Source organism: Primulina huaijiensis, chromosome 9 (assembly GCF_012295235.1).
Source record: "Primulina huaijiensis isolate GDHJ02 chromosome 9, ASM1229523v2, whole genome shotgun sequence".
Taxonomy (NCBI): Eukaryota; Viridiplantae; Streptophyta; class Magnoliopsida; order Lamiales; family Gesneriaceae; genus Primulina; species Primulina huaijiensis.
The window spans coordinates 17,280,754-17,307,274 of NC_133314.1; the positions used below are offsets into that span (position 1 = coordinate 17,280,754).

Genomic DNA, 26,521 nt, shown 5'->3' on the forward strand with positions numbered 1-26,521 from the left:
TTTGTTCCAACCGTGGGTGTGTATTCTAGAGCTTTTCACGATGTTGGCACGGAACCAATTGTGTAATGTCGTGAAATTTTTGTTCATTTGGTGATGTACAATTTAAATAAAAAAATTGCCACTTATCTCACCAAAAAACCTATTTAATTATGGTCAGATGCAATTGTACATATACATTATCTGTTTCAGCTTCTGGATCACCTTTTCTTTTTCTTACAATTAGTTTTGCTGCTTTAGGACTGAGCAAACGAGGCTTCTGTTCTGTACAACTGGCATTCTTCTCAGGATTTTATCGGTACGTCCAGTGTATTCATTAGGCAATAGTGTACATTTGTATACATTCAGTTATTTTCAGATGTAATTAGATACCTTAAGGCTACGTTTGGATTGTTGGATTTGATTTTGTGGAAGGATTTGATTTATAAAATGATTTTTAAAATGAATTTCAAATGCATCCATGAAATAATGAAAGCAAGTTCTGTTCAAAAACCTTGAAACCATTGTTGCTAATCCATCAATCTAAATGCACACTAAAAAAATTTAATTTAAGCAACGAAAAAATGTCATTTCAAATTACATGAACGTTCAGTTTTTTTTCATCTCTCTTACATATTTTGAGTTGAACTCTCAGGGAAATAAAGACTTGTCTGGTGTTAGTCATGTAATTGTTGATGAAGTACATGAGCGATCTCTTTTGGTGAGTACAAAATTGTTTGGTCTTGTTTGTCTTGGGGATTCTATGTCAATAATTATTAGCAGAATATGCGTGCTCATATAATTTGTCAATTTGAATAATAATTTTTGCAAGCACCGGATGTCAATACCGTAGAAAATAGCATGATGTATTTACTAAATGGTAGCAATTATGTATTGCTTATCTTTTTCCTTCATCGTACTAACTTCAGACATTGATGCTTTATAACATGTATGGCTAAGTTTGGTTTTGTTTTCAAAATCAATTTCCCATTTTTGAAAAACAAAAACAAAACCATTTTCATTTTCTTTTCAAAAAATGCATTGTTGCATCATCGATTTGATCGATATTTTTTTATTCAAATTTCATCTATTCCAAAAAAGATTCTATTATTATATTATTTTACAATACTATGCCAGTTACAATTTTAATTATCTACATTCAAAATTTAATCTATTCCAAAAAAATTCTATTATTATTATTATTTTACAATACTATGCCAGTTACAATTTATATTATGAAAAATCAATTACAAGACATAGAAAATAACACATTTTGATTTGCTACAATAATTCTTTCCCTCTAAAAATATCCAAAACCCAAAACGAACATTCATATCATTACCCAATCCACCATCTGAAAACTCATTTTCTGAGAACAACCAGCACACCGGAAATAAAACCAATCTTACCTGTAAGTTTTAAAGATTGTCATGCTTTGTCTGTCTAAAATTTAATAGGCTTGATTTAACAATATGTGGTCATATGGGTCCACATGTGCTTAGAAATATAAAATCCTGCCTGTTATCCTTTACACTGCTATTTAGAATTTTTGTCAAATGAGGAACCATGAAACCAATCTATTTCTAAGTGAAAGAACAGTCAGAGATTAAATTAATTCTTTGAAACTCCCATGTCATCTTGGTGTGTGAGCAAGTATCGGGTATTTTCTCCCACCCTACTTTCTGTTAATTTTTATTACTACAATATGAAGTCCTAAAAATAGTTGATCACCTTTCTTGTCTTGCCTTAAAATTCATTTAAGAATGCTAGATGTAAGTGTCATAATATTCAATTAAGATTGCTAAATTCTTAAAATTTATATTTTTAGATTAGCATACTCACAAAACATTTAAGATTTGTTATGTAGAGGTGCAATAATTGCCTCTGCTGAGTAGAGTAATCAGACCATGACGCATGGACTGGTGTACAATTTAAAAGATTTGAGTTGCACCGTTACCACCAGCTTTAACTTTTGGTAAAGTGGCAAGCGTTCGATCCTACATGTCCTCTTAAAAAATAAAGTCATTACGCGGTGCAACAATTATTAATTTGTATTCATCATTATTATTGGGAACATGAAAGTGTCCTGAGAAGATTTTGATCTAAATTTTGTAAATTCTTTTGCTGTAACAGGGGGATTTTCTGCTTATTATTTTGAAGAATCTGATTGACAAGCAACATGCTAGCAGCAAATCGAACTTGAAAGTTATTCTTATGTATGCTGGTAGCATTTACAATTTACATTTTCTATGGTGAATGTGAGGTGTTTTGGTCTGTGTTTTTATGATATACTTAATTTATCTTTATTTTTTTCTGTGTTAGGTCTGCAACTGTTGATTCACACTTGTTTTCCCGCTATTTTGGTGATTGCCCAGTAATTACCGTGCAAGGGCGAACTCATCCTGTGTCGACCCTGTTTCTTGAAGATATACATGAAAACTTGAACTACCATCTTGCTTCAGATTCTCCGGCCTCTATAAACTATGGAATATCTGCAAAAGGCAAGGTACAATTTTGATTGGGTTATTATTGAAAACTAACATTAGGAGACAAACAATCTCAAACACTGGATAGAAGAAATTGGTAATTGTAATTCTTAATCTACAAATATGAGTTTTATGCATTTTTGTTATATCAGAAATTAACTCCTAGAGCTAAGGAACCAGCTAATTTACTAATAAATTTGATACTTGTGTCTTAACCACCTGTGGTTACATTTCATGTGCATTGTCTAATTTTAGCTTATTGGTTCAACTGTTATTGCATTATTATTGCAGAATGCTCCTGTTGGCAACAAAAGAGGGAAGAAAAACCTTGTCCTATCTGGATGGGGTGATGAGTCCTTACTTTCTGAAGAATCTGTCAATCCATATTATATTCAAAGTAATTATCTAAATTACAATGAAAAAACTTGCCAGAATTTGGTATGTTTCTCATTGTCAAGGTTAAATATTTAACATTTTTTATTAATTTTTATGCATTACCTGTTCACAATCATGTTTTCAGAGAAATTTGAACGAAGATGTTATTGATTATGATCTTCTTGAGGATCTTGTCTGCCACGTTGACAAAACTCACGCAGAGGGGGCCATACTAGTCTTTTTGCCGGTAGGGGCCATTGATGTGTAATTTACTTTTGTGGCATGCTTATTGTTTGATTTAAACGTAAGTTGCTATAATATTTTACAATATGATAGGGAGTTGCTGAAATAAATATGTTACTTGAAAAACTTGCTGCTTCTCGCCAATTTGGGGGAAATTCATCCGAATGGCTTCTTCCTTTACATTCATCTATAGCACATGAGGATCAAAAGAAAGTGTTTCAGAAACCTCCTGATAACCTTCGCAAGGTAAATCTTTCCGCTGTTATTTTTTTTTAGCTTTCCTTGTGTCGTGAGTTTTATTTCTGTTACATATACTGATTATGTGACTTTACTTTTAAAACTGTTACAATCTTTATCTTTCGTTTTCCTTCATTTTGATAATCTTAAAAAATGAAAAATATGTGTAATATTGGTCTGCCTTCTTGTGCTGTGATAGATATTTGTTCGAGACGTGGCGTTTTAGACTTCTTGTCTGTACTTGTGCCATTTTATTTGAAAATATCCCTGTTGTCAATAGGGATGGCGTGGATCGGATTTTGTCGGGTTCTGGTAAATTTAATTGGGCACCCGACATATCGTGTTGGGGAAAAAAATGTCCGACTAATTATATCCCAATAAATGATTTGGGCACCCATGATCAGGTACCCCATAAACACATTCTTGTTTTTTAGGACAGAATCTTAAACCATTCTTTTTATGCACAACGAATGATTATTGAAAATCTTGGGATAACATTTACGGCCCTTTGTGAAAACAGCATATACCGTTCCGAAGCAGCACACAACAATAACAGTGTTATTGGGAGTAATACTTGTGGCCAAATCCATTCATATCATTCTTTATAAAAACAAGAGGTTTACTTAAAACATTCAAAACACTAGCCCACTGCATCAGTTAAGTAGATATATCTATTTGGTAGAATGAATACAGAAACAAAGTCAAGAATCAAGATATGAATTATGACATAAAGCCCTGTCAACAACCGACGTTGCAACATCTATTTTGTTTGAATTTATTCAAATATTTCCAATGCCTTTTGAAGTAGAAGCATGATATTATTGGTCTCAGGTATGACATCTTTATATAATAACATGAAAATAAAGTATAAAACTGGACACCGAGATTTACGTGGAAAACCCCTAAAAATTATCATGGTAAAAACCATGGGCAAGATGAAAATAATTCAATTATAATATTTTATGATGTATGACTACTCACTGTGTATTCAAATAGTACACACATTCTCTTTATACATGAGAACAAACACCTCACAAATATTATAGAACTGAGTACTCAAATGCTATGAGATGAAATAAAATAACTGAGAATGGATGAAGAATAAAGTGAATTTATGCACCTATTTATAGGTGGTCTTCCTCGTCTGAACACAAGAAATTTTTGTACAATTCCATCTTCTGAATTCCCGATGCCAATTCCGTTTTTTCTGTTGCAAAATATGACCCGACTTTTTCCTCAAAATTAATGCATACCTACCATTCATCATTATTTTGTCGACATTTCTCTCACTTGAAGATTTGATCGAGAATAAAACATATCTCCACACATCTTTTCTATTTTGTCATTCTCCGCTGCTTACATTTCTGCTAGACCACTTGAGAATCTATATCATTCAAACTCATATGTGTTCACTGGCTTGGTCAAAAAATCAGTTACATTGTCCGTTGTATTAATTTTCTGCATATTCACACTTCCTTCTTCTATTACTTCTCAAACAAAGTGAAATTGAACTCCAATGTGTTTAGCCCTGGAATAAAAAGCTGGATTTCTTGCCATGTGCAAGACACTCTTACTGTCACAAAACAAAGGAACCTTCTCTTGTTTGTGTCCAATCTCCTCCAATAACATTTTAATCTATATTGCATCCTTGCAAGTTTGAGTGGTTGTCATATATTCTGCCTCTATCGTAGGTAACACCATAACTATTTGCAGTTTGAAACTCAGCTTATTGCTCCTTCTGCATTTGTAAACATAACTAGTAGTAGATTTTCTCTTACCAGGATCACGTGCATAATCTGAATCTGACACATCGTCTGAGTGAAAAATCTGATCTTCCATCATATAATGCACCATTCCCTTAATATATCTAAGGATCGTCTTAACAGTACTCCAATGCTCTCGTCCAAGATTCGCCATATACCGACTAACAGCTCTCATTGCTTGAGCAATGTCCGGTCTTGTACAAATCATGGCGAACACCAAACTTCTCACTGCTGATGCATATGGTACTCGAGACATCTCCATCCTCTGTGCTTTACTATTATGACACATTTCGGAGGATTACTTGAAATTAACAGGAAGAGGGGTTGAGATTGACTTACTATCTTGCATGTTGAAACGTTGCAAGACTTTCTTCAAATATTTGTTATGGGAAAGCCAAATTTTTCTATTACTCTTGTCTCGGTAAACTTCTATCCTTAGTATCTTGATTGTCAGTTAAGTCCTTCATATAAAATTCCCTAGCCAACTGTGCCTTAATTCTTGGACCTGTTACCAACATGTTTTCCACATATAACAGCAAAATGATATAATCATCATCAGACCTCTTGAAATATGTACGAGGGTCTGCACTAAGTCTGTTGTGTACAAGACTCATGATATAGGAATCAAATCTCTTGTACCAACAGCTCGATGTCTGTTTGAGATCGTACAAAGATTTGTTCAACCTGTAAACCAAGTTCTCTTTGACTTTTTCCGCAAAACCTTCTTGCTGGAGCACATAAATTTCTTCTTCAAGATCTCCATGAAGAAATTGTTCTAGATGTAGGTCAAACACCTTCCGACTGTTGTAAGTTGAACTACAGGAGAAAATATCTCACTGAAATCAATGTCTTCTTTCTGAGCATACTTTTTTGCCCCCAATCTAGCACGTGCCATCACGCTTGATCTTGTTGACTCATCTGTTATCAATGAACTTTCCTCCCTTGTGGTAGTGTAACAAGCTCAATATTGCTTTCAGTGACACAATCTGAAAGCCAACTCGGTGGTCTTCTCTCTCGAGTTAACTGCCTCACTTTGAAAACCTCAGACTCAACATGTTCTTGTTCCTCGTGCTCTGGTAATGCTTCACTAGAAATTTGATCTTCGCATGTCTTCTTTTCCACCTGAATTATTGTAGTTTCTGAATTCATTGTGTCTTTGTCTCTTTTTACTTTATATTTCTCCAAGATAACATATCTGCTGATGACAAGCTTGTGGACAGTAGGATTCACAAGCGAAACTCTTTTACTCCATCAACATAATCCAAAAATATACATTTTCTTGATTTTGAATCCTACTTCGATCTTTCTTGCTCATTGTACAAAACGTACAAGGACTTCCAAATGTATGCAAATGAGAATAATCAGTCGGCTTCCCAGTCCACATCTACATCCGAGTCTTCAGATTAATCACCACTGAAGGAGAACGATTGATGATGTAACAACTGGTTTTGACTGCTTCTTCCCAAAATGACTTGGCCAAACCCCCAGTTCTCAACATGGCTATTGTTCTGCCCAACAAAGTTCTGTTCATCCGCTCTGCCAATCCATTCTGTTGAGGTGCGTAAGCCGTCGTGAACTATCTTTTGATGCCCTCATGTTGACAAAATACATCAAATTCATCACTTGTATATTCTCCTTCATTGTCAGTCTTCAAACACTTGATTTTCTTTTCAGAATCAAGTTCAACTCGTGCTTTTAAATCTTTGAAGATCTGGAAAATATTTGATTTCTTCTTGATTGGATACAGCCAATATCTCCTAGAGAAATCATCAAGGAGCGAGACAAAGTATCTCGCTCCTCCTAGGGACACAACCGGTGCTTGCCAAACATCCGAATGAATCAGCTCCAATATGCTTTTGCTTTTGGCAGTAGAAGTGTCAAACTTTAATCAGTGTTGTTTACTGGTAACACAATGCTCACAAAAGGCTAGTGACACTTTTGTAAGACGCGACAACAACTTCCGTTCTAAAAGAATTTCCAACCCTCGTTTTAATATATGGCCAAACTTTTGTGTCATAACGCAATTAATTCTTTTCCTGAATCAATCGGTGCAATATCTAGTTCCGCTTCTTTGTGTGTTTCTTCCAAAAGTACATACAGATTTGTAGCAACTTTTTCCACCTTCATAACCACAAGCGCACCCTTCACAATTTTCATGATCTCGTTCTCGATACGAGTTTTGCACTCAATATCGTCCAATTGGTCCAAGGACCAAAGATTTTCGTCAGCCTTTTCACATGTCGTACATCCTATATGGTGCGAATGGTGTAATCAAACATTTTTATTTTGATAGTACCGACTCCAATGATTTCCAAAGCATGATCATTTTTCATGAATACGGATCCTCCTGAGATTGATTCATACTGATCAAACCATTCTCTCTGAGATGTCATATGCCACATCGCACCTGAATCCATAATCCATGTGTCACAAATTTGTGTCTGCCTTCTTCAACTGTTGCTGCTTTCCTGAATAATATTTCACCACGGTATGAGGTACTGGCCACATTCCCCTGGGCCTTGAGAACCCTACTCAATACTCATACACTATTTCTTGAAGTGCCCTTTTACCACCACATTTAAAGCAGTAAATATTTTTCGTCTTACTTCTTGACTTTGATCTATATCGTCTTTGGCATCTCCATCTTATCATCAGTAAAGCCTCTGTCTGCTTTGAAGTTACCAACTTTCTTCCTTATTATTGCATTGAATTTCTTCTCTGAGAACCGCAGTTAAGACATCGTCGAAGTTTAAAAGTCTGTGAGGATATTTTTGGTTAAATTGATGATAAGTTGATCATATGAATATGGTAGACTTTGAAGTAGAAGCTCCGCACGTTTTTTTTCTTTTATTTTATGCCATATAGATGTGAGTTGGGCAAATAGAGTATTTAGATTGTTGATATGATCGGTCATTAATGAGGATTCCGTAATCCGAATAGTATAAAGTCTTCTCTTTAAGAAAATCTTGTTGTGTAGTGACTTGACTTCGTACATTTTTGTCAGAGTATCCCAGATAATTTTTGTCGTTTTTATCTCAGAGATACTTGAACGTACTTCGTCTGCTATAGTCAAGTGTATTGACAACAGCATTATCATTCATCTATTCCACTTTCCTTCACCCGTCATTTCCCTTTTTTTTTTTTTATAAGAAACGATATTTTATTAATAATAATATAAGAAAGAGTACATCAGTGGACTAGTGATCCACTTTCATCATGAAGCTCACAATATCAATGTTATCTTAACGATACACATAATCCCAATCTCTCAATAAATCTAATATCGAGACATTCTTGAAGTCTTTATGAGTGCCGATCCACATTGCAATTTTGATCTTAATTTTTTCCGAGCATATTTCTGTAGTTTCTTCATTGTCATAAAAAATTCTACGATTTTTTTCCAACCATACGATCCAGCAAATACAATGAACCACAACTTGCCAAAAAATTCTTCTCCTGATACCAGTTAGTTGTCCTAAATCCATAGAGAATAGTTCCTTTGTTGACTTAGGTATAACCCAAACCAATCGAAACTCTTGCAAAGCTCTAGCCCATAATGAGATCGTGAATGGACAATGGATGAGCATATGATCCTGAGTCTCTGTTTCATTTCTACACAGCACACACCAGTTTGGACACAAAGCAATTGCGGGCCATCTTTTTTGAATCATCTCCGAGGTCGGTAGCTTACCCTGAGTTGCTATCCAAGAAAATAGCTGAATCTTTTTTGGAATGGGAACTTTCCAAATAACATGGAAAAGAGGAAAAACTGGAAAATGAGAATGTGTGAAAAATGACTTGAAGAAAGATCTGACAAAAAAAATACCCGAAGAATCCCTCATCCACTCAAGAAAATCATCTACCCATTCAACTAACCTAATCGAGTCTAACACACATAATAACTCAGACAACTGAGCAATCTCTTCATCTCTCACATCCCTTCTAAAATGAAAATCCCAGGATTGGGTAGACTTGACATAATCAAAACGGACAAAATGTAATATAGGTAGATTGTGAATTGTAGATAACTGAAATAAAAGATCTTTAAAAGGAAATTCCCCCACCATCTATCCTCTCAAAATCTAGCCTTGTTTCCTTGTCTCACCTTAATTGAAACTCTCTGCTTAAAAGTCAGGTACAATCGGGAAATAAACTTCCATGGGCACCTGAACGTGACGTTTTTTTCCAACCCCGCATCCCACCCATTTTCTTGTAACCCATATTTGCTTACAATGATTTTCTTCCACAATGTCCCATCTTCCACAAAAAATCTCCACCACCACTTTCCTAACATGGCCTTGTTTCTCAATATAATATTCCCAATACCCAATCCCTCTTTCTCCTTCGGTTTGCACACATGATCCCACACGACCAAGTGATTATGTACATCTCCATCCGCACCGTCCCATAAAAAGTTTCTTGAAATCTTCTTCATTGTTTCCACTATACCTTTAGGCACCCTAAATAAAGACATATAATATATCGGAATCGAATTTAAAACCGATGATATCAATGTTAATCTTCCACCTCTTGACAAGAAAGTTTTCTTCGAACTTGCCAATTTTTTCGACATCTTAGCCACAAGGAGATCCCAGAACGAGGCTTGTAACGGATTTCCACCCAAAGGCACTCCCAATTACTTAATCGGCCATATCTCCTTACCACATCCCAATTGTTGTGCTAATATTTCTACTTCTCCTTGTTCACGGTATATACCCAGCAAAACACTCTTTTCTCAATTGATTTTGAATCCAGACATTTCACAAAATGATCTCACCACTTGCACCAAGAACCTAATATGATCTTCATAGTTCATTCCTGACAAAGAAAAGTGTATCGTCCGCAAGCTGAATGTGAGATATCTCTATCTTGTTTCTACCCACCTCGATCCCCCTTATGAGATTCATTTCCTTGGCTTTGTCAATCAATATCCCCAGCACATCCACTACCAAATTGAACAAAAAATGAGACAATGGGTCTCCTTGTCTAAGCCCTTTATACGCCCTAAATTTTCCTCTCGGCCTCCCATTAATCATTACAGAAAATGAGACATTCGACACACATCCTTTGATCCAATTTCTCCATCTTCTTCCAAACCCTTTTTTCATCAAAACAAAATCCAGAAAATCCCAGTTCACATTGTCGTAAGCCTTTTCGAAATCCACCTTCAAAACCCATCCTCTCTTTTTCTTTCTCCTTCCCTTCTCGAGCAGTTCGTTCGCTATAAGACCACAGTCTAGGATTTGTCTTCCCTTAACGAAAGCATTCTGAGATTCGGATATAGTATCTGCTATCACAGTCTTAATCCTTGCTGTTAAGACTTTTGCTATTATCTTATACAAACTTGTTGTGAGGTTTATTGGTCTAAAATCCTTAACTTTGTTCGATTCAATTTTCTTTCGTATCAAACAAATATATGTTTCATTAGTTGTTCCATTTATGATTCCGCTGTTAAAGAACTCATCAAAAACCTTCATTAGATCTTGTTTGACTATATCCCAACACTCTTGAAAAAAAGCCAAAGTAAATCCGTCGGCCCCTGGACTCTTACAACCGTCACATTGAAAGACTGCGTGCTTGACCTCGTCTTCCGAAAATTGTTTTTCTAACTCTCGACTTAAATCTCCTTCAATGGGACACCACTCCACTCCTTCAATACCCCAACACCTCGCGTCTGTCAAGCTGTACAAATCCTTAAAGAACTGAAGAATAATGGAAACAATTTCATCCTCATCAGTCGTAATCGAACCATCATTTCTTTCCATCCTATCAATGGTAGTCTTACTCTTCCGTTGGTTTAAAAGTGAATGGAAAAATTTTGTGTTTTGATCCCCCTCTGTAATCCATTTGGCCTTGCTTTTTTGATAGTTGATTTGATTCTTTCGACATATCATCTCTTCTAACAAAAATTTCGTTTGTTTTCTTTCATTCGATACATCTTCCGATCCCCGACCCTTACTCTCTAATTCGTCCAGTCTGCTGATTTTATTTGTTAACTCTGCTGATTTCATTTCCACTCTCCCATAAAGCTCTTCATTCTATCTTCTAATTTCACCCTTCATTGCCTCGAGTTTCCTCATAAATCTATATCCCTCCCAACCTTGAAACTCCGCGTGGTTCCACCATGATTGGGCCATTTGTTGGTCCTAAGTGCGGCATCTTTAGATAATAATATGAAAATAAAGTATAAAACTGGACACCGAGATTTACATGGAAAACCCCCTAAAAATATCAGGGTAAAAACCACGGGTAAGATGAAAATAATTTCATTATAATATTTTATAGTGTACATTTACTTACTGTGTTTTCAAAGAGAACACACACTCTCTAACACCTCACAAATATTATAGAACTAAGCACTCAAATTCTATGACATGAGAGAAAAGAACTGAGAATGAGAAGAGAAATGAGGTGAATTTATGCACCTAATTATAGGTGTTCTTCCTTGTCTGAACGCAAGAGATTTCTGCGCAATTTCATCATCTGAATTCACGATGTCGATTCCATTTTTTCCACTGCAAAATATGACCTTACTTTTTTCCTCATAAATAATGCATACCTACCATTCATCATTATTTTGCCGATTGATACAAACTAGTGGCAGAAAATATAACGACCAAATAGATTGAATTAGTTTAGGGCTACTTAATTTTTTTTTATAAACAGCGGGCACCCGATCAGGTTGGGTTAGGTGTCGGGTACTCATACTCGAATGCCCACCCCTAATCGTTAGAAATAGTAGTTTATACTAATGCATGGTGCCTGAGTATTGTGGTTTTGAAAGAGGTATGCTTAGTGTTTTTGCTGTTATCTTGTTCATAAAATATCAGTGGGAAATGAGAGACATGGATCTTCTGCTCAGTGTTTTATAAGAGTGATCTCGTTTTATGTGTAAAATATATTCATTATACTGAATATTTTCTTTTGCTCTTATTTCCAGGTTATAATTGCCACAAATATTGCAGAAACGAGTATAACTGTAGATGACGTGGTGTATGTGGTAGATTGTGGAAAGCATAAGGAGTATCACTATAATCCTCAAAAGGTCTGTTCATGTCTTCATGTATTTCCTTTAGAAATAAGTTATGTTTTTTGTGACGAATTGTCCTAACAAACTTGCAGTTTGGATGAATTCTTATTTGGTTATTATATGCTTAAGAATATTTCACCAAAAGAAGAAGCTTTTCAGTTTTCAAGTGAGAGAATACTATAATTTGATCTTGCATTATGGTAGTTAAGCTAGTTACCTCATTGTATCATTGATACACGTTCCAGAATGTGTTTTCCTTGTTACTTAAGCTAGTTACTACATTGCATCACTGATGCACATTCCAGAACGTACTTTTCTTGTTAACTTCAATGTTCTGTTGGCCTTTGTTGGATGGTTAGAAACTGAACTAGGATCTTTTATCTTCTTAAAAATAGAATATGAAATGACTTTTTTATGCTGATCGAGGGGTTTCTTGATTTGGTGGAACAAAGCGGTTTCAGCCACCACTATTTTCCACTAATGAATGCTAGATATTTTACATGGTCCTTTGTCTCAAAAGTCACCGGGTTTGTTCTGGTGTTAGTTGTAATTTTCCTCCTTTTGGGGAATACCGTAACAGGAAGCGACAATTCATAATGTTTCGAAAACTTTATTACGGTTGTTGGAAAGTGATGTAACCATCCTAGAAACCTAGATCTATCTAGGTATACAATGGGGTGCAAAAAGATGCTCTATGAAGTGACAACATTTAAATTACACAAGTGTAATAATGTTCCATATAATATTAGTTAATTTTCTTTTACAACTGCTGACTCCTTTTTATCTAGGATATGTTATGACCTCTGTGAGTGTGTATGAATTGTTGATTTGGAAATATGTTGAATTTGCGTAACTTTTGATATCTATCTCTCAATACATACACTACGTACTGTGATTGATGCAAAAAGAAACTATCAAGCATGGTGGAAGATTGGATATCTCAAGCAAATGCTAGGCAAAGGCGAGGAAGAGCTGGACGCGTGAAGCCGGGAATTTGCTTTTGTTTGTATACTCGCCATAGATATGAAAAGTTAATGCGCCCATATCAGGTAATGACTGTTCTAGTAAGAAAGAATAAATAAATGGACGAGTATCTATGTAGATTATGTTACTGTACTTGACTCACTTTGACCAAATTTATTCCGAATGTGTGTTAATGTGTTTTGGCAATCTAGATACCAGAGATGAAGCGAATGCCATTGGTTGAGTTGTGTCTGCAAGTAAAGATTCTCTCTCTTGGTGGCATAAAGCAATTTTTACTTGAGGTGACTTCTAATATTGTACTATAAACCAGTTGTTTGTTTACTCATCTTTTAGATTTTGTTGCAAAGTTCTAATCTAACAGCATGTGCCTTTTGTCACTAAGTTTATTTGGTCCAAATTACCATTTTCAGGCTTTGGAACCTCCCAGGGAAGAGGCCATTGCCTCGGCAATTTCTTCTCTGTATGAGGTAATTGTTTTCCATTTTTTCTGAATTGAGGCCAGAATGACCAATATGTTAGCGAAGGCACAGTTTTACTTCTCTAGGGCTGATTACAAGGCCTTGATTCAATTGATAAACAAAACTGAAATTGCTGATTTTTGGCACCTTTTAATATTAGATACATATATGCACATCACCCATATATATATATAGAGAATGGAAGAGCAACATCACATGTTCTGAAAGATAAATAAGAGTATGAAACCAAATCATGCATGTCTCTGTAGGTTAACAGACTTCTTCCATCTTCAATTTTGAAGTAACTTGCATTAAAATTTTCAGGTCCATACATGTCATAATACTGGATAGAGAATGCTTGATTTCAATTTTGGAAAACAATTTTTTTATTATTAAATTCATTTTTACCACTATTTAGACCCCAGACAGAAACCTGTCTTTGTCCAATGCTTTATTGGATTATAGGAAATAGCCAAAATCCTTGAATATGTGCACGGAATCCCAAATATCTACTAATTGATTTAGATACGGAAATAAGTTATGGATAATCGACTACCTAACATATTATCATAGGTCTTTTTTCCCGAATTTCCAAAAACTCTCCCTCAAACCATTGAGTACAAATTAGTTATTCCGGTCTTGTTTCCACAAGGATCAAATCCACTTTTATGTCTTTGTAAGAAAATCTACATCTCAAAACACAGTTGGAAGTTGGGCAAGTTGCAGGTTTTCTTTTTCTATTTTAATTTTGATGAAATCCTGGCTAAAATATTATATTTTGCATCTTAATTTGACTGGATTGTGGAACATGTGATTGTTGGTGTACTATCACTTAATATATTAATGGACCTGTTTCGAAGCCACATTCAAGTTCGTCTTCAGTCTCTGTATCCAAAATTAGCTCGCATGTTCCCCTTGCTATAGCTCTATATTTTGTTAGCTATATTTTGTTTATGCACTATTTAGGTAACTACTTATTGTTTTTTGCTTCTCCATGTAACCAGATTCACCTTCCCTAGATTTTGGTGAAATAACCAGTTATAAACTTGCCATTCTAAGTGGATGATTCCTTAAATTTGTTACAATCAAAATACACAGTATCTATATAAGAATAGTTGGAACAACTAATTCCCCTGAATCTAGTGATCAAATCCTAGAATATCTACTAAATTGATGCAAATGCAAAAATACATTGCAACTAGTGTAATCGCTAACCTACTATCTTGGGATTTTATTATAACATAACACTTATTTCATTGCACCTACCAATGTTTTTCAGAACTATGAACAGAGATTTTTCCGACTTCACCCAAACATATTTTTTCCTTACCTACGCATGGTTTCAGGCTAAGTTTATGGTAATGATATTTGATATCATCTAATGTTGTAGAGTTATTTTTTCTTATCGTTCACGCCGGGGAAAAACTTCCTATAATTTGTCTTTATGGCATTTGATTTCTGTGCTTCAATTGTCATGCTGAAGTTGAACTATCTCCATAGGTTGGGGCCATTGAAGGAAATGAAGAGTTGACACCTCTTGGCCATCATCTGGCGAGACTCCCAGTCGATGTACTGATTGGAAAGGCATGCATAATCAAACTTCTTTTTAATACTACCCAAAATCTTAAGAATTCAATATTGAAGTGTCATCTTGCCAGATTCAAGGAAAAGATGACAGATTGATTTTATGTGCCATGCTGGTGCTTTAGTTTTCAGTGGTAACTTTTGGTAAAGTATTTGACTGTGATATGAATTTACCTGTTAGTTGGATCATTAGGTAGATGAATTGTTCAATGAATTAACATAGAGAGTTATGGTACTGAATATTAGTCGACGGGTTGAGAATTTGTTCACGCTGAACGCAGCTGAATCAAGCCAATTTTTCCTTCACCATTGTCCCATGACTCCCATCGGAGTTTCGTTACATATGGCTGTTCACCGAGTGCAACCCGATTTTACAATCACCTGAAATATATACTGAATGAGGAAAACTTATTTTGTGCAGCACAACTCATGTTTCTATCATATCACAGGCATCAGTTTTTCCTCAATTTCGGACATGAGAAACCCCAATACTGTACTACCAGTGACTGTATCTGAGACGGCAAACATATTTTTGCACTCCCGTGCATCGAACAAACTCCAATATCGACAATGTTTACTTCCAAATTTTACTGTCCCATCAGCTGCCCTAAAAAGAATTATTGGTTGTAGATGAAATTACAGTTGAGCTAGGACCGAAATAGATGAGGGGGAGGTTTCTATTTTCATGCTCGAGTGGATTTCATCTATACCAAATCGCAAACAAGAAAAGCATATTTAGAGAGAACTTAAGCGAGATTCTCATCTTGTATTCCCTCCACCCTAGCTAGGACCGAAATAGATGAGGGGGAGGTTTCTATTTTCGTGGATGGGGGTGGAGGGAATACAAGATGAGAATCTCACTTAAGTTCTCTCTAAATATGCTTTTCTTGTTTGCGATTTGGTATAGATGAAATCCACTCGAGCACGAAGTTCAAGTACCCCCAGAGTTCATTCATATAGGTATAGTTTAGCAAGAGCGAGCTGTTGACAGCAGAACGTGGGTTAGGTGTCCCATCTTTAAACATCAATTTTTACCTAGTGTTTTTTGTCATGACATTTCAACATTTTCATAGTGCCTAGGTAATTTTTTTAAATGGTCTTCACACTTTGATTGGTTAGTTTAGTTTAAGAATTATTGGCAGTTTGATTTCCTCATATCACTTTCTTCCCTTTGTGAAAAAGAGGCTGATGGATGGTTTTCCCTTTGTTTTTTATATGGTAAACACCCATTGGATGCTCTGCTATGCATTAAAATTTTTTGGAAGCCTTAATCTTGTGTTCTTGTTTGAATTGCAGATGATGTTATATGGCGGAATATTTAGTTGTTTGTCACCAATTCTTACCATTTCAGCTTTTTTGAGTTACAAGTCACCATTTGTACATCCAAGAGATGAGGTAGTTATTTTAAGGCTCTGTAGATTTTTCCTTGAGTTCATTGAGGGAATGAATTTACAACGTAATGTACACAAAACAATTTGCAGAGAGAAAATGTTGATAAAGCAAAATTGGCTTTGCTGACTGATAAGGTAGGTGATACGGCTGTTCCAGTTGACACTATCCGGCATTCAGATCATCTAGTCATGCTGATTGCGTATCAAAAATGGGATAAAATTCTGACTGAGGTTGGTCTGTCTATATATTGCCGAAGGGCATATCTGTTATTCCGTTTGGCCCACCACCATACTAAGCTTTGATTTATTTTTCCCAATTTCATAGTTACATGACAACAAATTGAGTTCTTGCATGCAGCATTCTTGTTACTAGGCCAGTTTGGTGGCTATATTGCTTTTGTAAATGTTTCAACACTTTGAATTGAAACTATCATTTTAATGGTATACAGTGCCTGATTGTTGGCCTAAAGATGTGATAAAACTTCTAAAATATATTCTTTCGCTAGCTGGTTTGGTTTGCCAATCTAATTTAAATATTCTAGCTGCCCAAAATTGGTGGAGATCCCCCATGTTTTGGGAGACGCCAGCAGTTTTTTCATATTTATGTAATTGTTGGTTTGATAAGGGAATCCACTTAAAATTAGTAAATCATACCACCCGACATGATTAATTTCAACTTTACCTTTTTGCCTTGTCGCTTCTCTATAGATTGAACATCTATGGTCTTATTCGTACTGTGGTTGTTGCTATCTCAGTTTATGGGAGGTCCTTATTTATTTCACATAAATTATGAAGGTGATAACTTGTAATGTTTTTCAGCATGGAGTTCAAGCAGCTCAAAAATTTTGCAGTTCACATTTCTTAAGCAGCTCTGTCATGTACATGATAAGGTATAATGTCTGTCTCCTGTTGGTATTGACTTGTATACAACCATGGTTAATTATATTCTCTCTGGAACTTGTAGTTGAGAGTCTCTCTTAAGATTTGTGCTATAAAAAGCTTGCATAAATATAAAAATAGCTTAACTTACATCTTCTAGGAATATAAAGTGAATGTTGCATTTAAACTAGCATGCTATTATTCTAGGGATATGAGAATACAATTTGGTACGTTGCTTGCTGACATTGGGCTGATAAATATTCCAAGAGATTATCAGGTACTTTTGTTTAAGTTACCAAGACAAGCCATGGTTGTCAATTCTTGGGATTCATTCATGTGTTTGCTTTCTGTACTAGAGATTATTTTTCCCTCGGATAACTGTAATGAACACTCTGCATGATTATATATTTCAGTTACTGAGTAATAACGAACACACAACTCCAAACTGAGAAAAAAATCTTGTGTACAAGCGATTAAAAATATATTCTTATCTAGTCTTATTTACCTGCTGTTGCAGATAATCTAGAAAAGCCAGAGAAACTGTTATTAGCATTAATTTGTGTTCTATCTTGATTCATTTGGATCTTGATTCTTTTGAAAAGTGGTTGAAGGATGGAATGAAGACAGTTCGGAAGACAGATTTTTGTCAACTTAGATATCATGATTCACACAATATGAGTGCATGGAATTCTGACCTTCTGGCAGTAATTCGTAGACATTTCTTCATGATGCTTGTTTTCCTGAGTTTAATGACTTTCCATTTAATTTTGACTGAGACAATATATAACAATTATATTTGTCATATTTGATGACAGAAAAGTATCATGTTTCGAACACCCATTTTCACATTGGTTCGAAAATTTCAGCAGAGATTTTGTTGATCTGTGTTAGTAATTTTCCTTACTGGAATGCTACCTGTGGAAATCCCGTAGTTATTTTTCTAATCCTGGGACTTTGGCCACAAAAAATTGATTCCCATATTTGTTTGGAGTCTTTTGCATATTATTTTGGGTTATCAGATCTGACACCAGGGTCCCAGGTAAATTGATAAAACATTTGATGTGTAAAGATCTTGATGACTGTACGAGTTCTTTTGGTGAGACCGATATTTCCCCGTATTTCTGACATTGACTTTTGTTCTGAAAACTTTGCATTCCAGCTTGCATTTAATTTAGTATATTTTTTCCGAAGCAGTTTGGCCGTAAAAAGAAAGAAAAACTCGACAGTTGGCTTTCAGATTTCTCACAACCATTCAATAAACACTCAAGTCATTTTGTTGTAGTAAAGGTAAAATTATTTCGCCATCCTCAAGTTCCATCAACTTGATTATCATGTGCCATTGGGTCTCAAAATCTGCTTAAACATCATAGTTAGAGTGCATTATTAATGTATTTTCTTCTTTGTCAGTAGATTTGCTTCCGATGTCTTGTTAGCGGTTGACTTGTGATTTATGCCTGCCCAGGAATTATTGGATCACATCCATCATCATGTTATTTTAACTTACCTGACACTACTATAACACAATAGTGTGTGTTACATTTTTAGTTATCTTATCTCATGTCATCGAGTTTACCTACACAAGAAATGAGAGTGTCATTATTCAATACCCTGTGAAGGAGTCAATGCATGGTTTACTAGAAAAAGCGGTCAAACCTGATAGATTTTGTATTAGCCTGTAGATGTTATGGATAAGTATTGACCCACCATCCAACATTAATTGGCAGTTAGAACAATTGTAAATAGACAAAGTTGAAAAACCAAAACTTATGATGTCTTTTCTTTCATGGACTGTGGAAATTTTTTTGGCTCTTCTGATCCTCAAGTTACATATTCAGGCAATAATTTGTGCGGGTCTCTATCCTAATGTGGCCAAAATTGAAGGAAGCAATGCAATAGGTCGTCCAGTATGCTATGATGGAAAAAGAGAAGTTCACATACACCCTTCTTCTGTTAACAGTAACCAGAAAGCATTTGAATATCCATTTCTTGTCTTTCTCGAAAAGGTTCGTGCTTTTTGACTCTGTGGATGGATGCTGACACCCCAACCCACTGCCCACCAAAGAACATAAATTTTTTACTGTAAAACAAAATTAATGAAAGAAATAAATAAAAGAAAAAATAGAAGGGAAATTTTTTTCTACATTGATTTATAAACCCTCTTATAAATCATATTTTCCGATGGAGAAAAATTTACACTGATTTTTCTAAGGGAATTTTGTTTTTACAATTATATGTATAACCTTCTTATAAATCATAATTTCAGGTAGAGACCAAGAAAGTATTCCTGCGAGACACAACAATTGTTTCCCCCTACTCTATTTTGTTGTTTGGGGGATCAATAAGTGTTCAGCATGTGGTATCTTTTTTCTTTAACTCAAGGATTTTATTGGGATTTCATTGTTGTTTCTTATGTACACTAATTTACTAATGGTTTGTAATGGTGTCTTCTCTTGATATTACAGACTGGACGAATCATTGTAGATAATTGGCTGACAATGGAAGCGCCGGCTCAAACTGCGGTCCTCTTCAAAGAACTTCGCTCAACTCTACATTCTATTCTAAAGGGGCTCATTAGTAATCCACAGGTACCATATTTGTGCATTGCTATATGATCCTTCTAGTTGCAAATGATGCCGAATGTTCACTTGACCTTGAACCTCCTTTCCAAGACATCCTAATATGATTTATGGCTAGACCTAATTTCCATCCTCCGCACATATATGTATTGCTTTGCTAGAAAGTGCACTTTTTTTGTAACGATCATGAGCCATTAGGCTGAACCAACATGGGCCTTGGCCCATTCCCATGCGCCACTACTGGTCATGGGTTGTTAGGATGGTCCAACATGAGCCGTAGCTCATGCTCATGCCCATGCACCAGTCACTCATAGAATATTCCAGCCCAGTTGAACTTCATAAAAAAGTTTACCTTTTACTGACATTGTCTTGTTCATAATATTATTTGTTGTCGGTATCTTTTCTAGTACTTGTGCCAATTTTCCAACTTAAAGTCTGCCAGTGATGAACTTTTGAACGACGAGTCATTCGTTTTTTAACCATAAGTATGAAGATGAAGTTTGGTAACGAATGGTTTCAAAAAAAAGTTTGGTGATTATTTGAGACGAATTTTGGGAGATTGTATTTGAATCAATGATTTTCCACTAATTCCCTTTCTGTTTCTGCAGAATTCGTCCATGGCGGATAATGAAGTTATGAGATCTATTATTCACTTGTTCCTGGAAGAGGATAAACCGATCCCTTGACTTTGTTCAATCCTCATCTGTTGCAGATTTAAGCAAGATGACTCAAAGTAAGCAGTGTTATTTCTGTTACAAAATCGTTTGATACATAAGAATAGGTTGTTGTCCCTTTCAGACATCATTCATCTCTGAAAGGATGGAATAATCCTGGGATACCCTACATTAGATTCACTCAAGAATAAGGAACATAGCCTATTTGGTAGATCCGCAAATAAACGATTCGACTTTTATGCCTTGAGTAGTTGAGTTGGTAAGTTTGTTTAGTTTTTAAACTAGAAATATTATCAAGTATTTCACAATTTGCAGCTAGCTTAGGAGTGATGGAGTATTGATATAATTATTGAAGGACCTAAAAAACCCTCCCAGCCTACCTCGTAAATCATATTTCAATTTCGATAACTCATCCCTTTGTAATTTTTCCTTGAGAGAAATTTAATAAAATATGAATTTTCTCATTTTGTGAAAATTTTAATGTATCTCACGTATTATTTTGATAAAAATAAAATTTTGCATTTATTATTTTGACAAAAGGGAAAATTTTTAATTTTTCTGACATATTTCAGATGAGCTTATGTGCTGTGCCCGTTTCACATTTCAGTATGCAGTTGATTAATTGGAAATTATATACTCAAAATCTACCTTTTTTTGTCAACGAAAAATTTAAAATGAAAATGTAAAGTATATGAAAAATTCTAGAGTTTTAAGATCTCTCAAAAATTCTAGAGTTTTAAGATCTCTCAAATTTTGAGTCAAAAAAGATATATCAATTTATTATGGACTGTCAATCAACAATTAATGTAATTTTTTAAACACAAAAACTCATGTAAACCAGTTTTACATGTCAATTTTTTGATATAAAAAATATTATTTTTAATATCAAAAATATTTTTATTTTATTATAAATATAATTAGGTGTTGATTCATGGAACGAATAAGATATTTGTGAAATTTTCACATTAAATTTATTCTGTCAAAAAGTGAATACACAACTCATTTGCTTAAATTAGTTACGTTGGTGTGATATGTCAGCCACGACTTACGAGAACCTAACTATTTATTGATTTTCATAATTCATAAAAATAGAAAAAAAATAAAACAAATAACACATAACTTGAGTGAAAATATTTCTACGTAGTTATATGTTTTCACACAAAATTTTACTGTACAGAAAACTATATTTTATTACTAATATTCAATATATCGAGATCATTAGCATAAGTATACACTTATTTTTTCCACCAATCGGATCGAAGAGTTATATATATATATATATATATATATATATATATTATACACTTATATTAAAGCGTGAAGTTGAGTGAAATGATCAGTTTAGTCACGGTACCAGGTTACACCCCTAAACACGTGTCTCTTCCACCACACCACAGCCCAGGACGATATCAGGTGGGATGTGTTCTTCTCTCCACCACACCCGTAGCTTCCGGTTGCACAGCTGTTTGTTCGTCTCTTCATATCCCTCGTCCTCCTTTGTTTTTCTTGCCTTGGTTCTCGTTTTGCCTCGGTTACAGCAAACAGATCCCAGAAAAAAAAAAGGCTTGTACAGATTGGTGAGATTCTACTGTGTTTGCTTTCTTTCCCTTTTTCCCGCGAGCTTATCTTGAAATCTTGGGTTTGTTCTTCCTCTTCTCTTGTGTTGGTTGCCTGTTTTTTAGAGTTGCTTCGTCTTTGGTTGGTTCGCTTCCTTGTTCTGTTTTTTGTTCGTTTGATTTGCTCTCTTTGACATTGTTCCTTGCCCTTTTACCTTGCCTTGGTTTTTGTCTTTGCCCCATTGCAGCGAGCAAGGTCCAGAAAAAAAGGTTTGGTCGGTTCGTCGGCGGCGGACTTCTTCTTCTTTCAGCTTCTCGCTCTTATCTCTGCTGCCCGCCTTTCCCCTCCCGCCATTGGTAAGCTTCTACTGCTTTTACTTTGTCCCCTTTTTTTATATATATATTTTACCCCTGATTCTTGTGTTTCTTCTTCTTTTGTTCTTGTTCTACGTGTATGCCTTTCACAGCTACTTCGTTTTGGGTTGTTAGCTTCCTTGTAATGTTTTCACCTCGGTTCTCTTACTCTTTCTAATTTCTTCGGCCAGCTCTTGCCTTGTTCTTGTCTAGGATTTCTTTAACCTTGACATGATTACTAATGAACTATCTGGACTTGCAACATTGGAGATTCTCCGAAAGCTGGACTTTAGCAAGAATGATTTACGGTGTACAAGCGATAGTTATCTTCTATTGCTAACTTCTTCATACCTTTGGAGAATTACGCGCGAGCTTCGTGTTCTTCAATAATAAATTTCTTCCTACCTATGTGCCAATACTTATTTTTACTTGTGGCAAGTTTACACTTGTTAAAATGTACGCGATTATATTGTTGTTTACCATTGGCTTGTCCTTATATTAAATTCCTTGTGAACACGGACGTCTGTGCTTCTCGTTACTTGAATGTTGTCAGCAAAAGAAAAGTCATATTGTTAACTGGCTCTCATGATTCCAAAAATGAAATCTATACTTTCTTTCTCGAATGAATTTTTACCTTTTTATGCTCCACGACTTTTATTTTGCATTCCACCTGACCTATTTAAAAATATTCATAAATTTCGACAGCTCACTTAACTTTCGCTTCCAAAACTCCCACGAACTAATTTTTTTTTTACGTGTGTTAGCTCGAATTTTAAACGGGTTCTTGGCACTTGCTTTTAATAAATATTTAACTGTATAACATAGTTTTAAATTATAAGTAATTCCACAACTAAATCCATTAACTAACAAAACCAAATATAACATTGTAGTGAAGCTATCGACCCATAAAGCTATATTAAATAATTACATATTATTGTTTATGATATCTAAAGTTTGCTATTACATATTATTGTTTATCATATCTAACGTTTGTCAAGTGTTTTTACGTTTCTAATTAATTTTCTTAAAATAAAAAATACTAGTTAATATAACTTAGGCTATAAAATATATTAACATATATATAAAAAAAAGTAAATATTAAAGTACTCACTTAGATAATATGATTTCATATTAACATGTTTTTTGTCCTCTATAAGACTTTATTGATTTTATTTACATAACATAAATATCTTTATTCCTTCGACTCATAACTAATAACTGTTGTATTCATTGAATAAAAATTTATATAATTCTACTATTTTTAATTTTCTCTAAAGTTTGTAGACAGTTATTAATCATTTTAAAATATCTAATTTTAAAAATGATAATATTCTCATTTCCTAACTTATACGATCGATATTGAAATAAAAATAGGTACCAACAATGTATGTGCGACAGAATCAAATTGTAGATAGAGTTAGTAAAGACACTATTACCTTATTAACGTATTATCCAACATACTTGGCTATTTATTTAACGTTTCTTACTCTTACTTTGATTCATTAATTTCTTTCAGTAGTTATTAGCTTTAATATCCAATAGATTAAATCACATTTGATATTTTCAAATGTCAAAAACCGAAGACGTTCATAAATCAACCAACATAAATATCGTTAAACATGGGAATCTTATACTTGTTATCATTCATTCAATATTAATACTCTATTTGCAAATTTGTGATATCCCACGTATATTATTGTCATTGAATAAGTGTTTTAACTCAGGCATATATTTCATGTCAAATATAAAATAACTTTGTAACTTCAATTTTTACTTCAAATCAACATGTATTTTTGTTATTTCTACCTCCACAAACACCTTCCACTCTTTTAATACTTATTTCTTTACGCGTAATTTCAAGCCGAGATAATAATTGCATTACTACGGTCATGAAAAAATGTAAAAACGAATATACAAAAAATGAATTTAGCTCCAAACAAAAAAATAATAATCGTGATATTCTACGTTGTTAGCTAAATCAATTTTTGGATAAATCAACAAACTTTTCGCAGAATACCATATGTGTGTGTGTGTGTGCGTGCGTGTGCGCGTAGATGTGCAACTTTCCCAACTTCAAATCTTCAAAGTATACAAACTAAATAAATCTATATATTTTCATATACGTAATATTATATTAAAACTATTAACTCAAAAATCTACCTTAGAAAATTATATATTATTACTAATTATATATAAAATTTACCAATTTTTTCAATCATTCTAATTAATGCTTCTTATAACATAAAAATATCAATTAATATTCCTTAAACTATAATCCATATTTATCTCTATACATAAATAAACATTAAACTATTCAACCAGATGATATAAAGTCATATTGACACGTTTTTCCCTCTAAAATACTTTGTTTTCCTAAAATACATGACAATAATATCTTCTTTTCCCTTTATTCGTAACTAATTACTGATGCATTCTTTATATAAAATATTTACGAATTATAGTATTTGTAGCTTATTCCCGAGTTCGTAGTCTGTCATCCATCCCTTTCTTATTAACCACACATGTATTGTTATTTTTAAATTTAGCTAAGTGCATAAATTCTTTTCATTACGAAGACATACATACGATTTCAAAATTATACTATCGTTTATAACAATGTTCATTTCATTAACACGTGACACGAACAAATGATGACTAGCTTTTTTTGAACATCACATGTGTCAAAAATACACCAAATGCTGCGGTGACTCATGTTTCTAAGTAAAAATTATAGCTTGTAATTTGTCGCCTGCCAACAGTTACAAGTTACTAATATGCTTTTATTGCAATCGACAAAAACAACCAAGCCATTTATTATAAATTATCTATAACTCAATACATTTCATATAATATATGAAAATTCGCTTGACACCCTATATCTTACCTTATATATACTTATATGCTTAATTACCTAAGGCTTAACATACTTGTTATGTTATAATTTGTCAATGTCCATCATTTGCTAACTACAGATTCAATATATAAACCAAATTCAATGGAAAACAATCATTATTGTACATGTATCGACTGTGTACAATGTCAATACAACTATCTAATTTTGAAATAACTTGAAGAACTAATAAGAAGATTTTAATCCAACCCAGTATGGGCTATCATCTCATGAAGAGTGCTTAACATGGAATCAACCATGTACATTAAATGAATAGTAAAACATTTATCTTATAGTATCGAAAATACTTAGTCGTAGTCCGTGTGTGTAAACGTATTATAAGTTTTAGATTATGCTTGATCAAATCAACGTATATTTCTGTGTATTTACTTTTTATTTTCCTCATAGCACATCAACCACCTCCCTATTAATATCTTTTCTTACATATTACTTACAAGCTCTTTCTTCTTAATACGAGTTTCAAACAATTTTTATTTATATACTTTAATTTCTTTTATTAGTCTCTCGTTGTATTTATCTATTCAGTTGTCTTGTGAATTAAATTAACTCACATGTTTAAATATCTTAAAACCTCGAAGTTACAAAATTCATAAATACGTCAACTAAATTCTCAAATAAAAAAAAATTAAATCTATTGAAATCATGTCCACATTAACAAGTTTTCAAATTTCTTTTATTACACTAAGATTTTAAATGCTCTTATCCATTGTTTAATAACTCAAACTACAACTAACATTTAAGTTAAAATTACCACGTTCGTAAATCCATTAACGTAAATCATGTCATTAAGTTTGGCACTCTTACAACCACTACCATGATTTAAATATAAACACTCTATTTTCGAGTTTATGATAACTTATTTATGGAGTAGATCCCTGATTAGATTTTAAAATGAACGAATACTTTATGTCTAATTTGAGACATGTTCTTAAAATTTTCCCATTTGAACACCAACTCAATCTTTTTCCTAACTATTTTCACTTTTTTAAATTCCTTATTTTTTCATATTTTTTACTTTGTTAAGCACAGTACCAACTTGAAATA

The 26,521-nt window shown here is 34.0% G+C and overlaps 1 protein-coding gene and 1 long non-coding RNA gene across 5 annotated transcripts in view; both read left to right on the forward strand.

Moving 5' to 3' along the window:
• LOC140983729 (DExH-box ATP-dependent RNA helicase DExH7, chloroplastic) overlaps positions 1 to 20,903 on the forward strand; it is a 37,987-nt gene extending 17,084 nt beyond the window's left edge. For 2 of the 4 annotated variants that reach the window (XM_073450842.1, XM_073450846.1), the window contains exons 14-34: positions 238 to 295; positions 632 to 697; positions 2,110 to 2,192; positions 2,299 to 2,482; positions 2,754 to 2,900; positions 2,983 to 3,084; positions 3,174 to 3,326; positions 12,021 to 12,125; positions 13,019 to 13,159; positions 13,286 to 13,375; positions 13,505 to 13,561; positions 15,053 to 15,136; positions 16,433 to 16,531; positions 16,618 to 16,758; positions 17,347 to 17,417; positions 17,614 to 17,683; positions 18,598 to 18,693; positions 19,242 to 19,409; positions 19,670 to 19,762; positions 19,869 to 19,991; positions 20,591 to 20,903. In XM_073450842.1, coding sequence (XP_073306943.1) covers positions 238 to 295; positions 632 to 697; positions 2,110 to 2,192; positions 2,299 to 2,482; positions 2,754 to 2,900; positions 2,983 to 3,084; positions 3,174 to 3,326; positions 12,021 to 12,125; positions 13,019 to 13,159; positions 13,286 to 13,375; positions 13,505 to 13,561; positions 15,053 to 15,136; positions 16,433 to 16,531; positions 16,618 to 16,758; positions 17,347 to 17,417; positions 17,614 to 17,683; positions 18,598 to 18,693; positions 19,242 to 19,409; positions 19,670 to 19,762; positions 19,869 to 19,991; positions 20,591 to 20,668 — 2,209 coding nt within the window. In that variant the 3' untranslated portion in view covers positions 20,669 to 20,903. The remainder of the gene's footprint in view (positions 1 to 237; positions 296 to 631; positions 698 to 2,109; positions 2,193 to 2,298; positions 2,483 to 2,753; positions 2,901 to 2,982; positions 3,085 to 3,173; positions 3,327 to 12,020; positions 12,126 to 13,018; positions 13,160 to 13,285; positions 13,376 to 13,504; positions 13,562 to 15,052; positions 15,137 to 16,432; positions 16,532 to 16,617; positions 16,759 to 17,346; positions 17,418 to 17,613; positions 17,684 to 18,597; positions 18,694 to 19,241; positions 19,410 to 19,669; positions 19,763 to 19,868; positions 19,992 to 20,590) is intronic. The other 2 variants (XM_073450845.1, XM_073450843.1) reach the window with 1 other exon arrangement.
• A 1,096-nt stretch (positions 20,904 to 21,999) lies between these two features.
• On the forward strand, positions 22,000 to 23,159 carry LOC140983730 (uncharacterized). Its single transcript, XR_012176498.1, has 3 exons — positions 22,000 to 22,233; positions 22,461 to 22,569; positions 22,758 to 23,159. It is a non-coding gene; the product is annotated as an uncharacterized lncRNA (long non-coding RNA).
• Positions 23,160 to 26,521: the final 3,362 nt, after the last annotated feature.